Here is a 12,182-nt window from a genome sequence, read left to right on the forward strand (position 1 = left end):
GTAGCCTTCCTGTGTGCATGTGGCCAGCAGGCTGGAGTGAGCACGCTAGAGATGGGGGGCTGCAGTGGTGATGCTCAGAGCAGGGGCACACCACACCTTGCACTCCAGACCCAGACTGTGTGCTTCCATGGACTCAGCTGCACTGCACCATGGCAAACTGGACTGCAGCCTCTGGCTCAAGAGATCCCACATCGGCCCCTCAGTGGCATGTGTGGGGGTACTGGGGGAAGGAGCAGGGCTCAGGAACGGTGGGTGCTGCTCCCATGCAGGCACCTCCTAAGCACTGCTCAGGCTGTGCTGACCCTCCAGGCAGGCCCAGCTCCTCCCTCATCTCTGCACCACCCAAGAAGCTGGCCTGGCACAGCAGAAGGTGAGGTGTGAACCCGCGCTGGGGCATGAGCCATGGAGTCAGCACTTCGGGGCCGAGTTCCCACCTCTGACGCCGACTCCTTGCATGACCTAAGGCGAGTCACTTAGCTGCTTTCCTTGGTTCCCTGACTCTGCTGAATGCCAGGGATAATAAGTAACTTTGTGTGAGCGCTACGAAGCTTTGAAATCGTTAGATGAAAAGGTGCTGTGTAATTGCAAAGCACTTTTAATAATGCTAATCATTCACTTCTCTCTGCACTGCCTGTCGGTCTGGAGCTGGAGAGCTGCAGCAGCCCCCAGCAGCACTCAGCAAGCACCGGCCTTTGCTGAAGAGAAGGATTTCCCCAAACTCGTTTCGATTTTGACCTCACACTGGCCCAAACAAGAATCGGAGCTCAGCCCTGGACCTGACAAAAAGGCGTAAACACAGAGCAGCACCTGGCCCTGGCAGGCAGGAGCTTTCTGGAAAGCAAGGGTATTTGGGGGAAGGGATTGAAACAGCTGTGTTGACAACACAGACAATAGGGATCTGATTCAAGATGAGGGGGGTAACGTGAAAGCCAGCACGAAGCTGAAATTTAAGCAACGATGAAGAGGAACAAGAGGGAGCAAAGGAACATCACTTGAGCTGAAAGGCTCCTGGTTTGGAAGCAGCCACTGCTACATGTTCTGGGACGTGCCTGGCTGGCACCAGCCTCCTCTGCATCCCAGAGAAGGCTTTATACTTTTAAATACACTCTGCCAGGGCTTCTAGGGTAGAGAGCTTGAGTGTGTACATTAGTCCAGAAGATTACAAAGGCAGTGCTTTGGGGAAGAGCTGCAGCTAGAACAAGATGAGGTTATCTGCTTTAGTTAGGCCTGCAGAGCTGATGTTTAACCACAGGGCTATTTTGGTCTAACACAACAGTAGCTAGTGAGGCCTTCATCTTCCTGCAGTCCAGTGCCTCTTCTTCCAAACACAGGAGGCTCTCTGCACTGCTAGCAACTCCTGTGATTTTATCACAGCTTTTATCCTAAAATCCCATCTCCTTGAAAGAAGGGAATTGTAGCTTTCATTTATAAACAAAGCATTTCCCTAGCCCTCAAGGTTGTGGATTTGAAAATGTGAAACTAGTGCAACCTCAATGCTCAAAAAAAATGGGAGGTGAATAAAGAGAGCCTAAAGTTTTCAAGGTAGTGGTAATAAAAAGTTAGGAAAATAATAGCTGGCAAACAACTTTTTCTTGGGAACAAGGCAGGGCTTGGGGCTGACTCCTGGCTTTTCAGGACTTGAGGTTGCCAATATGTCTTTGAACTTTGCAGCCATTCATAAAGCCTTGTATAACAACAGCAGCTGCAACACACTGGAGCTCTAGAAATGCTGACATGAGGAAAACAGTGGGAAAAGATTATTTTAGCAACCTGTGACAACTCACCTTGAAGCATTAATCTTTAAAGATGGAAGACCTGGAGCCTTAAGAACACCTCTCTCCTTAGAAAGGAGTGTCTTGTTGCCCCAGGAACTCCTTTTGCGATGTAATCCTCTTGTAGGTAAAGAGGAATTCAAACGCTCCACAAGATGACAGAGGGACACTGAAAGAGTTTGAATACCTGTCTTGGTCCCTTGCATTTCAGGAAAATGATTCTTCTTTTGTTTCAGTGGGTGGTCTTTGCTGAAAGCCTCCATGACCGAGTAAGAACAGATGTGAGCTTCAAAAGCCTCGTAAGTACTGCTCTACTTTATACACTCTCCGTCTTCAGGCATGTTCACACAATAGCAAGCAATCAAGATACCACAACAATGCTGGTTCTCCTGCATCAGCTGACCCATGAACTCTTCCTAATGCACAGACTTCCCCTGCTCTAAGCTAACATCCACTTGCTTAGATCACCTGCATGGTGGTTCAAGCAAACTTAATTTACTTCCCTCTTTGCTTGGCTGATAAAAAGTAATTCATGAAAGGGAATTCATGCCATTCCTTGCCATGGAATGAACATGCCCTGAGTGCAGAGATGGAGCAGCAGCTACAGTGAATGTATCCTATTTCTATTTACTCCAGGTTTTTATATCATCTCCCTGGCCTGGCAGAACCCAGTGCTTTTGCACACTGCTAGGCATCTGATGCCGTTTTAAACGGGTACTTACCTGAAGGCTCAAGTAGCCCTCAGTTTAACCAGACTCTCACTGCTGGGTTTGGGATCAGACTTCATGGAAGGGATTTGGGAAGAGATATGCTGATGGCTGAGTAGCAGGAGCTCATGAATCAGCATCTGCCTTTGCAGGCAGAGAAAAGCAGAGGAGCAGGTAACACAGCCCCTGTGAACATTTGGTCACAGGAGCACCAGCTTGCTGGTGAGAAGTACCCATGAGCACAGTCCTACCAGTTTATTTCAGACCTCTTGGTCCCATTTCATGCACTGCCTGGCATCAGTCACACATGGCACTACCAGGTCTCTGTGCTGCAGCCAGGCTTCCTTCTATGCCTGGTGCAGGAGTGGAATGTCCAATGGCAAATCCCTATCCCACCTCACTAAATACATCTTGTCCCCCTTACCCCAAACAGGATAATTTGTGAGAGAATAGGAAGGTGAAGGCTTCTGGGATCACTTACAGCACCCTGGCTGCCCTGCTGATCTCTTGACAGACTAATATCTAGCATATCCTGCCTGAGTTCATCTTTCCCACTTACAATCAGATGGAAATAGGTACTGGAATAGCCCATCTGGAGCGGTGCTGATCCCCCTTAGCATCAGGACAGACCTGAGCTGCTCTTCCCCTCGGTCTCAGTGTACTTTCTTTTTACTAAGCTAAATCTGCTAGGACCACAGCTGTTTAAGGTCTGCCTTGTTTCCCTGCATGCTGTGGCACCTCAGGGAACACCAATGCCAGCTCCTGTATATGTCTGAGTGCAGCCAGTGGCTCAGCAAGCTCACCACCACAGCTCACACCTACAGACAGAATGTTATGGGAAGTACTAGTGAACAGGGTAAATAAGGATTAAAAACTTGGCTTGGGCACACATTAAAAACAAATTCCTTGTGATTGCAATGTTGGTGAAATACCTCTGATTGCCACCTGCTTAGTCCACACAAGGCAGTGCAAGTCTTGCTCATGCACACACTCATGCTGCCCTCCGACGTGCCCTGGCTCAGGAGCTGGGACATAGAATCATAGAATAGTCCAGGCCAGAAGGGACCTCCAAAGGTCATCCAGTCCAACCTCCCCACAGTCAGCAGGGACATCCCCAACTAGATCAGGCTGCCCAGGGCCTCGTTGAGCCTCACCTTGAATATCTCCAGGGAAGGGGCCTCAACCACCTCTCTGGGCAGCCTGTTCCAGTGTTCCACCACCCTCATAGTGAAGAACTACTTCCTGATATCCAATCTAAATCTGTGCTTCTCTAGTTTGAAGCCACTGCCTCTTGTCCTGTCACTGCAGGATTCCTTGTCAACAGTCTCTCCCCGTCCTTCCTGTAGGCCCCCTTCAGGTACTGGAAGGCTGCTATCAGGTCTCCCTGGAGCCTCCTCTTTGCCAGTGCTACATAGCATTGGTGCTCCAAAGCACCAGCAGCACTACTGTGAAACTGGTTTTAACATCTCAGCAGTGATACAAAGAGGCAAAGTTTTCCTAGTTCCCCGCCACAGGTGTGCAAAACACAGTGTGCCTACACCCCCTGCGCTCAAGGTGAAAGTTTACTGCCAAGAACATGTTGTTATCTGCCAAAGATAAGCTACCTGCAATGCAAACACAGCCCAGCTGGAGAAGAAACCCACAAACAAAACATGCTTCCTGTGTCCTCTAAAGACACCAAATGATGTTTAAAGAAGGTTGAACTAATATGCATGTCCTCAAACAAGGCTCAGGAACAAATGGAGAAGAGCTTATAAACAGGAACCTTTGTTTCTAAGGCACCTTGAAGAAATAAGCCTGGAAAAGCTGCCTCCTGACCCAGAGCTGTGCTGCTGATATTTGGTGTTTTACCTTGATGAATATTGGCCAAGATTCTGCCTGGCAATTATTTAAACACCTAGTAGGCTGGATTCAGCCTGCCCTATGCAGCTTTCTAGGTCACAAAAAGCTTTTGGACATGCCCTCTCATTCAAATTCGACCCAGTTAAGTAAAACTTAACATGTGCTCCTGTTTCAGTTTAAATTAAGCCTCTTCAGGTAGCTGAACACTGCTCCCAACAGACAGTTTAACCAGAATAAGTCCTATATGAACTGAAAGAGCTCACTATCTTTAATCACCTTGGGTATCTGATCAGAAATCTCACCTATGCCATTGTCTGCAGATGAGCCTTAAGAAAACTGTCTCCACAGTCTGGAAGATGGATCCTGGTGGCCTCACTGCTCCCCTGTCTGCACCTAGGATGCCCGGTGGGGCCCTCCCGAGCCTCAAGCTGGCAGTGAAAGGAGACATCCAGGAAGGAAGAGATGGAAATTACCTCTGCTTCTTTCACTTCTGCATCTGAGCAGTCACGTTTCCACAGGGTTGTGAATATTTTAGGCTAGTACAAGATAGTGTGTTTCATAAAGCTTGGGGCCAGACTGCACCAAAGGCAAGCAAAGAGGAGGTGTGACATGCCAGGGGAGGTGGAAAGGATTCCTGGTCACTAGGTCAGTAAGGCCAGTTCAGGCCCTGCAAGGAGAAAGCTAATCCTTACAGGTATTTCTTTTGTGCAAGGGAAGAGGTGATTTATTTTTGTGTGTGTGTTTCACCACTGCATCGCTTAGTTTCACTAAGATGTTGTGGGGATATTCCCTGGTTCTTATCCAGTCCCCATCTTCTCCATGAAGGGGGGCAACTTTTCCTCTGCAAATACCTACCCCATACTCTCATGACTTCATGTTGCAGTATTGCATCAGGCACGCCAAGCACATGAGGAGCACTTAATTTATTGACATAGATAAGCAGAAGTTGGTGGAGTCAGATGTAGACAAGTTAGCAAAGACAAACCTGTTCTCTCGGGCTGCCCTCGCTGCCACCTGCACAAACATGGCAGAGTCCCAGGCTGCATCAGCGCTGAGAAGCAGATGGAGCGAGGCTGCTTTCACATGACTGCTGCTCAGCCCGGCCCTGCTTGCATGGGCACAGCATGTCCCCAAGCTGAGCCCCACAGCGGCCTCACCCAGAGCAGGCAGCACTGCCCCTGGACCCCTGCACAACCCTGACCTCCCTCCTGCTCAGCTTTCTAGGACAGATGGGTCACAGCCTTCTGTCAAAAGGCCAATTTAGTATTTGGGTGTGGGCTGGTGTTCACTTGTGAAGTCCTTCATACCTGAGTTCCATTTTGGACACCATGACTTGGACTTTTCTGTTACAGATATACCAAGTTAAGGCTCACAAAATCGATTTGCCTGATTTCCAGAGTGAGACAGACTCCGCTCTGATGAGATGGTAGCAAAATCACACATGTGAAGGTTTCAGTACTTCCAGGAAAGAAGAACTGAAACCATTTGTGCCTAAAATACATTACCTGTGTGTTTCAGCTGCAAAACAGTTGCCTAAAAAACGCAAGATCACCTATTTAATGAATTGAGGAATCGGAAAACCTGAGTGCCAGTCTTTTTGCCCAGGACTCATTTCCCTGGCCACTCAGTGGGGCAGACAGACCCATTTACCTCCCCCATCAGGTGGTGTGAGGCACAGCTTTGATGGTGTCCCTTGCCCTACTTTGCATACGAACTGGACATTGCCTTAGCTCCGTTTTCCTCCCAGTGTTTTCCACCGAGTGAATTCCTCAAAGCTGAAGGTGACATTTCCCCTGAGCTTTTGTCCTCATTGCATTCTTTAAATATTTATTACAAGCACATCTATACCTCACCCTGACTGAGGTTGAGTATATCCTCCCAGGAGCTCCAATTGGTGGCGATGGAGGTGAGCCAGGGAGAAGGCCAAAGAGTGGGAAAGGTCCCTGTGGAGCTGGGAGGGCACTGGGGAGGACAGTCTGCTGAAAAGGAAAAAAAATAATAATCAGCAAAGACAGAGGGAGAGCACAATGGAAACAGCAAACAGGGGAACTTAGACCAAGATGAGGTGGAGAAGGGGCTTGGCTGGGGATGATTTTATATGGGGCTTTCAGAAGGATGAGAAGACAACCTGCACGGGGACAGAGAAAAGCCAAGTGAGGACAGCCAGCTTGCCCAGTTCATTCAGAAATAAAGAGAAAAAGGGAAGTGAGGACATGCCTAGAGGGAAAGAAGTAGGCTGATAACCATTAATTGTAATTACAGAGTGATCCCCTCAGATGTGTTCCCTTCAACTTCTGCACCAGATGACAGCAGTGGCTGGCAATCTGTGCAGCAAGAGCTACCTGGTAAGTATCACATCATCTAGGAATTCTATTTTAAGAGTAAATATTTTGGCTTCTTGCTTCCATGTTGCCTCCCAAAGTATCTGCCATTAATTTTGATTCTTAACAGATCCCTTGGGAAGCTAGAAGCATGTTGTTGTTGGGACAACTGCCCACAAATGTATATGCTTTAGAATTCTCTTTATTAAAATCTTTCTTTTTAAGAAACACAAATTGAAACACTTTGCAATCAGTTACATAGATCAGTTAATATTGGTGACAGTTCCTACATAATGAAACAGGTACTAACAAATTCCAACTGTTTACAAGCCAAAACTTAAATTAACAAGATTGTATAAGCTCAATAAATAGTATATCTGGTCCAGTTCAAGTATAATTCAACAAATCACAGCCTTAATCCTCAGAGAATAGAAAAAAACCACCCTGAATATAACCAGCCCAACACTAATTTAGTGTTAAGGCCAACGTGAAACTTTGATGGGGCAAATATTTAATTCTGTTACTTGTTTTTACTTCAAAGAAAGTAAGTTGCAGATTGACATTAAAGACTATTGGAGATCAATACAGATTTCACAAAGATGAAAAAAAAAACCACACCCAAAACAAACCACCCAAAACATAGTCCCTATTAAAAAAGTGCAATCTTTGGTTGAAATGTGTTGAGAAATGGCTTGTATATATTAAGGAAGCCTCTTTTTAAATACCAATATTTGTTTGGCTAGACCTGAGCCTGCTTTGTGCTATATATATATATATATATAAATACATAACTCATATTAATGAACAGCGTGGATTATAGTGATGATGAATTATGCTAACAACAACAACAAAAGTAGTCAAGATTTAAAATACAATAAAATACAGGAAACAAGGCATTTTTACATGAGCTGAGAAAGGTTAAGTGTCTGCCTACAGAGGCCACATCTTCCTCAGCACAATAGGTAGTGGAGAGAAGTTGGAGTTGAGTGCCTGTCAGCATTGCATGATGGCCTGTTGGAGAGGGAAGGAGATTATCTCCAAATTCTCAAAGTGCATCAGGGTGAAAACTGATCACAGGGATCATTAGGAGCTAGTTGAGACTTGGGATTGCTTTTAACTGTTTAAAAATATTGAGTTTTAGGGGGAGAAAGGACCTTCTCAGAAGGTGAATTGCCTGTTTGGCTGTACCCAGGATTTTGCAGATTGCTTTTGTGTCTGCACAGAGCCCAAAGGTACAAGGTGTCCAAACCACCTCTACAAATGCATCTGGGTCTGAGCACATTTGCAGGGTTGGGCACTGTACCTGCACCACTCCTCTGAGTCATGTGCCTCCAGAAGAGGAAACTACATATGGCAGAGATGCCATCTGGAGCCTCCTCCTTCCTCAGCAGCAAGCAAGGGCCTGCACCCATGCACAAACAAGTTACCTGGAGCCAGGACAGTTCCTGGTGAGCCTTGGTCAAGACTCCAGCTTTTGGAGTCCTGGATGGAGACCAAAATTAAAGCTATCAGGGCCTAAAGGACATCAAGGCCCACTCTCTCAAGGAGGGATTTTGCATGTCTAATGCAACTGGACAGGAAAAAAAAAAAGGAGAAAAAAGAAGAGGTTAAATATGCAAGCTGTGAATAACGTGAGTGAACCTGGGTCAGAACCAGAGGAGGGGGAAAAGTAGTTTGAATCATCTCCCTTAAATCCAAAAGTAAGCCTCTGGGTAAACACTCATTTTAATTATTTTTCTGCTGCCAGTCAAAATCTCATGGTTACCTACTGCTTTCCCTGCTTGCCTGTATCCACCTGTTGTCTGTTTTCAGAAAGCCTGATTTTAAACTCTTTGGCCTGGGAAAGTCTTTGTTGTGGATTTGTGCTGTGCCTATAATAAAGGCAGTGGACCTGTATTTTCTACTGCAATACAAATAAAGAATAATAACAGTGATACTTTTCTCATTTGAGGTTACCTGGGGATAAAGTTGCTGGAGGCATATGACTTTGATATACAGTCAGCTATGTCTCACATCCAATTAAGCCTAACCACATGGTCTAACAAGCTCCCATTAGGCCGGTGAGAGCCCCAGTTTGATAGCAAGGTTAGCTTCAAAGATCTGATACTTGTATTTGTAGTGATTTCCTTCCCTTGTGCTCAGATTGTGCTGAAGGGCATGAAGGGAACTTCATATTCAGATGATACATGACCAGCTTGAGAGCTGTGCTTTAGAAGACAATTGCACAATCTTTATTGCTATTTTCGTAACCTTACAGCTTGCAGTACAAGCTTTTGCCCTAACAGCCCTGTGCTCAAATTTCACTGCAATGTGAAAAACAAACAGTCAAAGAAAAAACCCAACACTTGAAGGAAAAATACCTGGTTTGCAGTGTTATGTTTTTGCCTTTTTTTTTTTTTCTATAGGGAAAAACAAACAAACAAAAGCTGGTTTATATGAGAGATGGACCCAAGCCTTAACATAGTTCAAGTCTGGAGAAAGAAGGATTTAGTCTGTAATGTGTTTTCATTTCCCCTTGTCTTTTGGGTTGGCCACGTCTGAATTTGGGATGCAAGGAATCCCTCGACTTGCAAGAAGCAGGAATTCCAAATATGAAATCTGAACCCAGTCCTGGTTTAAAAAAAAAAGAAAAAAAAAGAAAAAGAAAAAAAGAAAAAAAAAAAAAGAGTGGAAAGCACAGGCCATGAAAAGGCAGAGGGCTCCAGGCAACACCACCAGGCACCTCAGACACACCGCCTGGCTACAGGGTACTTCCGAGAATGAGCATGGCTGCTGGCATAAGACTTAATGGAACAAAAACTTTGGTGGAAGCAGTTTTGGCAGTTTAGCCACTGCAGTGTTTTGTGACATCCATGTCATTCTTAGGGATGGCTAGAACCTTCTGGGAAACGACCTTCTCTGCACAACATGGTGTTGGATGATAGGTTGGACTCGATGATCTCAAAGGTCTCTTCCAACCTGGTTAATTCTATTCTATTCTATTCTATTCTATTCTACTCTATTCTATTCTATTCTATTCTATTCTATTCTATTCTATTCTATTCTATTCTATTCTATTCTATTCTATTCTATTCTACTCTACTCTACTCTACTCTAAACAGGACATCCAGCACCAGCAATTTTAACAGAACATAGTGTGATGAATACTGGAGTCAGGCGAAGCACGGCAATCCGTCCCCAAATCCCCATCTGCCTAGATCGTGTGGGCCGGTTTATAAAAGCATAACTCCAGGATCAGTCCTGGCAGCGGTTTGCATACGTGTTCGCTTTACTACACAAAGCCCCATTGAAATGAACCACAACCTTGTGCAGTGCATTTCAAAGGGACTCTGCAAAATACTCAGCAACAACTGTGCGAGAACAATAGCTCCTAATAGTGCCAGAGCTGCTGGTGCATCCTGTGTTCTCAGTGCAGCACTCTGTGAGCCATCAGTTGTTGTACTCGCCTTAAAAAATTCAGGGAAATAAAATACAAAAACAATATTAAAAGCCTGGCATCTTTCCATGAAAACCAGGAAAATTCAACACTACTAAGCTGAGAGAAAGCAAGCTTGAAAAAAAAAAAAAGAAAAAAGAACAAACCCAAAAAAGACCCCAAAAGCAAGGATCTTGAAGAAAATGTCTAAAAGAGACATGGTCCAAACATTTGGCACTTTAAAAAGCCTCTCGTGAGAGTTTCAAGTCTGTAAGACTCAAAGTTGGCACCCTTTAGAATTATCAAAAAGAAGAGTTTCAAACAAAATGGTACCTGGAGAACATCCTGCTCACACCATGGAAAGAGCTGGAACCCAGAGCAGGCTGGCTGTCAGCATGGATATTCCAATTGCTCTCGCTGCGCCGGGTTCAGCCTATAAGGTCCCTGGGACAGACTGTGGCTCCCTCTGCGTTCGTACAGCACAGTCAGTGCACAGTCAGTGCTTCACAACACAAACATTCTGTCATCTCACCAAGCTCTAAGACACATGGAGGTGGATGCCGATGGGGTTTATCTTATGCCATCTACAGACTAGTTTTAGCACAATGGCTCTAGATGTCCTATGCAAATGCTACTTCCCACTGGAGCAATGAGTGAAATGGCTGAAGGTATTTTAAGCAACACTGAAGCCTATTTATAGTCACATCTCTTTTCCTTCCAGTGTCCACTGAAGGATGCCGAGTGCTTCTAAACACTCTGCCTGACCTGATGTGTCACATCAGAATTAAAACTTTAGGAATCCCTGAGAATTCTGATTTAATCTAGGAAACCACTCCCAGCACGCAGAGTGTGAGAAAGAATTGCTCCACTTCTTACAGATATGCCAGCATTGCTTCACCGTGGGAAACAGTTTCAGGCATTTTGGTTTTGAATGGCACTCTGGGCATGGATGCATGGAACATGCTCTTTATTTCCCCTCCTCTGTACAGTGCAAATTGACAGTTATATGGTAGAAATAAAAAAAAAAAGAAAGAAAAAAAGAGAGAAAGTATCAGCATTCACTCATTACAGCTCTTCCAGTTCATCCACATCATAGCTTTTTCTTTGCAAAGTGAGGAACAATGCCAGTGTCATCCTGAGGCAGATGGCTGCCTTCTTCCTTCATTTTCAGGCTCTCTTCTGCAAGCTGGGATAGATACTTCTGCAATCACATCAAAAACAAAGCATCATTAACAAAACTGAAGATACTCAATGTGGAATTCTGTGGGCCTCCTCAGAGCTCTCACAATCTCCCAGCATCTCGAAAGGGAAGAAAGCGCATAGAAGCCATGCTAAATAACTGTGTCAGGTGAACTACATGAATACCTGGAGACTCTCAGAGGTTCAGTGATTTACTCTGTGCTCCATCAGGAAATGGTGACAGAACCAGAATCACAGAACAGTCCAGGCTGGAAAGGACCTCCAAGGGTCATCCAGTCCGACCTCCCCACAAATCAGCAGGGACATCCCCAACTAGACCAGGTTGCCCAGGGCCTTGTTGAGTCCTACCCTGAACCTCTCCAGGGAAGGCACCTCAACCACCTTCCTAGGCAGCCCACTCAAGTGTCCCACCACCCCCAGAGTGAAGAACTTCCTCCCAGCACCCAATCTAAGCTCCTCATCAGTCTGTGTATCTAGACCTCACCTTTTCTCCTTGCAAACTCCTTACTCCCATACACTATAGGATGGGAGCTAACTCTGCTGAGTCAACGGATTTATGCTAGTATAAAGCTGCTGTGTCAGAAAATAGTTGTGGTTTCTGAGTCACAATTTAAAGCATATGTAGTACATTTTCAGCATGTCCTGTTCAGAAACCTACCTTTTGCATAAGAACATTTGTTTTCAGGGAATAATCAAAGTCAGTAATGATTAACAGAATTTAACAGTCTGCCTAGAGTATTTGCATTTATTGTGTTTCTCCAAGATAAAGCCTTTCAGTGATTTAAAAATGCAGGCATGGCTAGTGAGGCTTTCAGCCTTTTGGCAGGGCTCTTGGTTGGCAGAGCTGCACACAAAATGGACAATGAACTGGTGTATGTCTGAAAATGGTGTGCAAAGTATTTATTCAAGGTCAACAGACCTAGAA

At 45.3% G+C, this 12,182-nt stretch overlaps 2 protein-coding genes across 3 annotated transcripts in view; both read right to left on the reverse strand.

Moving 5' to 3' along the window:
* The window catches only part of PDCD4 (programmed cell death 4), a 31,701-nt gene extending 25,431 nt beyond the window's left edge, over positions 1-6,270 (reverse strand). The window contains exon 1 of the mRNA XM_054163411.1: positions 6,170-6,270. The gene's annotated coding sequence lies outside the window, so the exon portion shown is untranslated. The remainder of the gene's footprint in view (positions 1-6,169) is intronic.
* A 4,002-nt stretch (positions 6,271-10,272) lies between these two features.
* The window catches only part of RBM20 (RNA binding motif protein 20), a 115,881-nt gene continuing 113,971 nt past the window's right edge, over positions 10,273-12,182 (reverse strand). For both annotated transcript variants that reach the window (XM_054163423.1, XM_054163422.1), the window contains exon 14: positions 10,273-11,258. In XM_054163423.1, coding sequence (XP_054019398.1) covers positions 11,148-11,258 — 111 coding nt within the window. In that variant the 3' untranslated portion in view covers positions 10,273-11,147. The remainder of the gene's footprint in view (positions 11,259-12,182) is intronic.

This window comes from Dryobates pubescens, chromosome 8, assembly GCF_014839835.1.
Source record: "Dryobates pubescens isolate bDryPub1 chromosome 8, bDryPub1.pri, whole genome shotgun sequence".
Classification (NCBI taxonomy): Eukaryota; Metazoa; Chordata; class Aves; order Piciformes; family Picidae; genus Dryobates; species Dryobates pubescens.